This window comes from Echinops telfairi, unplaced genomic scaffold (genome assembly GCF_000313985.2).
Source record: "Echinops telfairi isolate 266 unplaced genomic scaffold, ASM31398v2 ScPeMD7_7468;HRSCAF=8506_0, whole genome shotgun sequence".
Classification (NCBI taxonomy): domain Eukaryota; kingdom Metazoa; phylum Chordata; class Mammalia; order Afrosoricida; family Tenrecidae; genus Echinops; species Echinops telfairi.
Genome location: NW_022111369.1, coordinates 10699190 through 10700948, shown reverse-complemented (window position 1 = coordinate 10700948; position 1759 = coordinate 10699190). Strand labels below are relative to the sequence as shown.

The window sequence follows — 1759 nt, the reverse complement described above, 5'->3', positions numbered from 1 at the left end:
GAGATGGTTTGGTTTCTTTTTTTCAGATGAAGACATTTTATGTTGAATTTGAGAAACTTAAAAATCAAACATCATTTTGTTTTTAATTGTACCCAGGTGAACAGTAGAGTACAAATCACCACAGTGCAAATTTGATGACACTGCATAGGAAATGGAATGAAATATCTTGGACTCTTTCAAAGGAGTAAACTGCTTAGGCTGCTTTCCTCTGCCCCTGACTTAAAAGGCAATGATTTTCATCAAACCTCACTACACAAAAATGTTAAAAATTTATTTCTTGCAGTTCCACGACAGCCTTCAAATGACTTGTTTGAAGTTTTTGAAATAGAAAGAGGAATCAGTGCAGAGGATGAAGCCAAGGATGATCCAGGTAAGACGCTCTGATTTTTAGTCCCCTTATAATCGTTTCCCTCCCTCCTCTGAAAATATCTTTCCAATTGTAGATTGACTAGGTACATCTGGGGAAATGATGCACCTTTGAAAATTTGTTAATAGCACATGGTTTTTCCTGTAGTTAAATCACTGGAGCAAAAATAATTATGAATCATCGCTCCCTTTTTTTTTTTCTTGGAAAATGTATTGAAACAGCCCTGAGATTGTAAGGAAATCGTCATTTACAAGTGATGATTTAACAAGGTCACAGTTTGGCAAGACTTGTGTGTGCTGTCTTTGCAGTTTAGCATGCTGGCTCGATTGTGCTGACAAAGGATGTCTATACTTCCCTCCGGTTGGAGAGTGGAATGTAAGCAGGAAGAACACCTGTTGGACAGAGAGCCCGGGTTCACAGCCAGGTTTTTGTGATCATGTGCTGCTTTGGTGACTTACTCATCTTTCTGACGATTTCCTTTCAGGTGTTCTGATCCACAGTTGTAACTTTGACCATGGGCTCTGTGGATGGATCAGGGAGAAAGACAATGACTTACACTGGGAACCAATCAGGGACCCAGCAGGTAAAACCATTTCATCTAACTCAGGCACATATTTCATTTGTCCTTCTGTGAAGAGCCTAGTTCTTCTGAATCACATATACTTGTAGCACATCCCTGCATTTACTTAAAAAAGGCAAAAAAAACCCATAATTCAGCATTTATAATCCACATTCTTTTAGTCAGCTAGATTTGTTAGCTATCAATTAAGATGATCTTATCAGAAGGTAAGTAGTTAATTAAAAGGTCAGCATATTTCTCCAAAAAAGTTTTCAACAAGAAAACATGCAGACATACTCCAGCATGTCACTTTTTAAGCAATTGTAGTGGCCTTTTTTTCAGGTATAACACACGTATAATAGAGTATAAAAACTATGTTATTTTCTCAATTACATTCCATCCCACCACAGCCACCCACATATTTTTTTTAGAGATAGTAGAAAAAGAAAGTAGAAATTTCTCTGAAGTTGTAAATATCTCTAAAAAATTTTCAATTCTACTTGAATGCTAGAAAACTCATTGTATATATCTACACATACTGTGTTAGGGAGAGATTTTTCAAAAGGTGGTTTTAGAAAACTAGAAAAGTGGTTTGAGGAATTGCCCTTTGGAAAATGAACAGACTTTTCAATTGCACAATTTCTTTCTTTTTATTAATTGTTTTATTAGGGGCTCATACAACTCTTATCACAATCCATACATACATCAATTGTGTAAAGCACATTTGTACAGTCATTGCTCTCCTCATTCTCAAAACATTTGCTCTCCACTTAAGCCCCTGGGATCAGCTCCTCATTTTTATCCCCTCCCTCCTCGCTCCCCTTTCCCTCATG

At 36.9% G+C, this 1759-nt stretch overlaps 1 protein-coding gene across 4 annotated transcripts in view; it reads left to right on the top strand.

Moving 5' to 3' along the window:
* Positions 1-1759, top strand: part of NPNT (nephronectin) — a 76695-nt gene that overhangs the window by 64462 nt on the left and 10474 nt on the right. For all 4 annotated transcript variants that reach the window (XM_045284264.1, XM_045284263.1, XM_004703294.2 and 1 more), the window contains 2 exons: positions 284-370; positions 852-950. In XM_045284264.1, coding sequence (XP_045140199.1) covers positions 284-370; positions 852-950 — 186 coding nt within the window. The remainder of the gene's footprint in view (positions 1-283; positions 371-851; positions 951-1759) is intronic.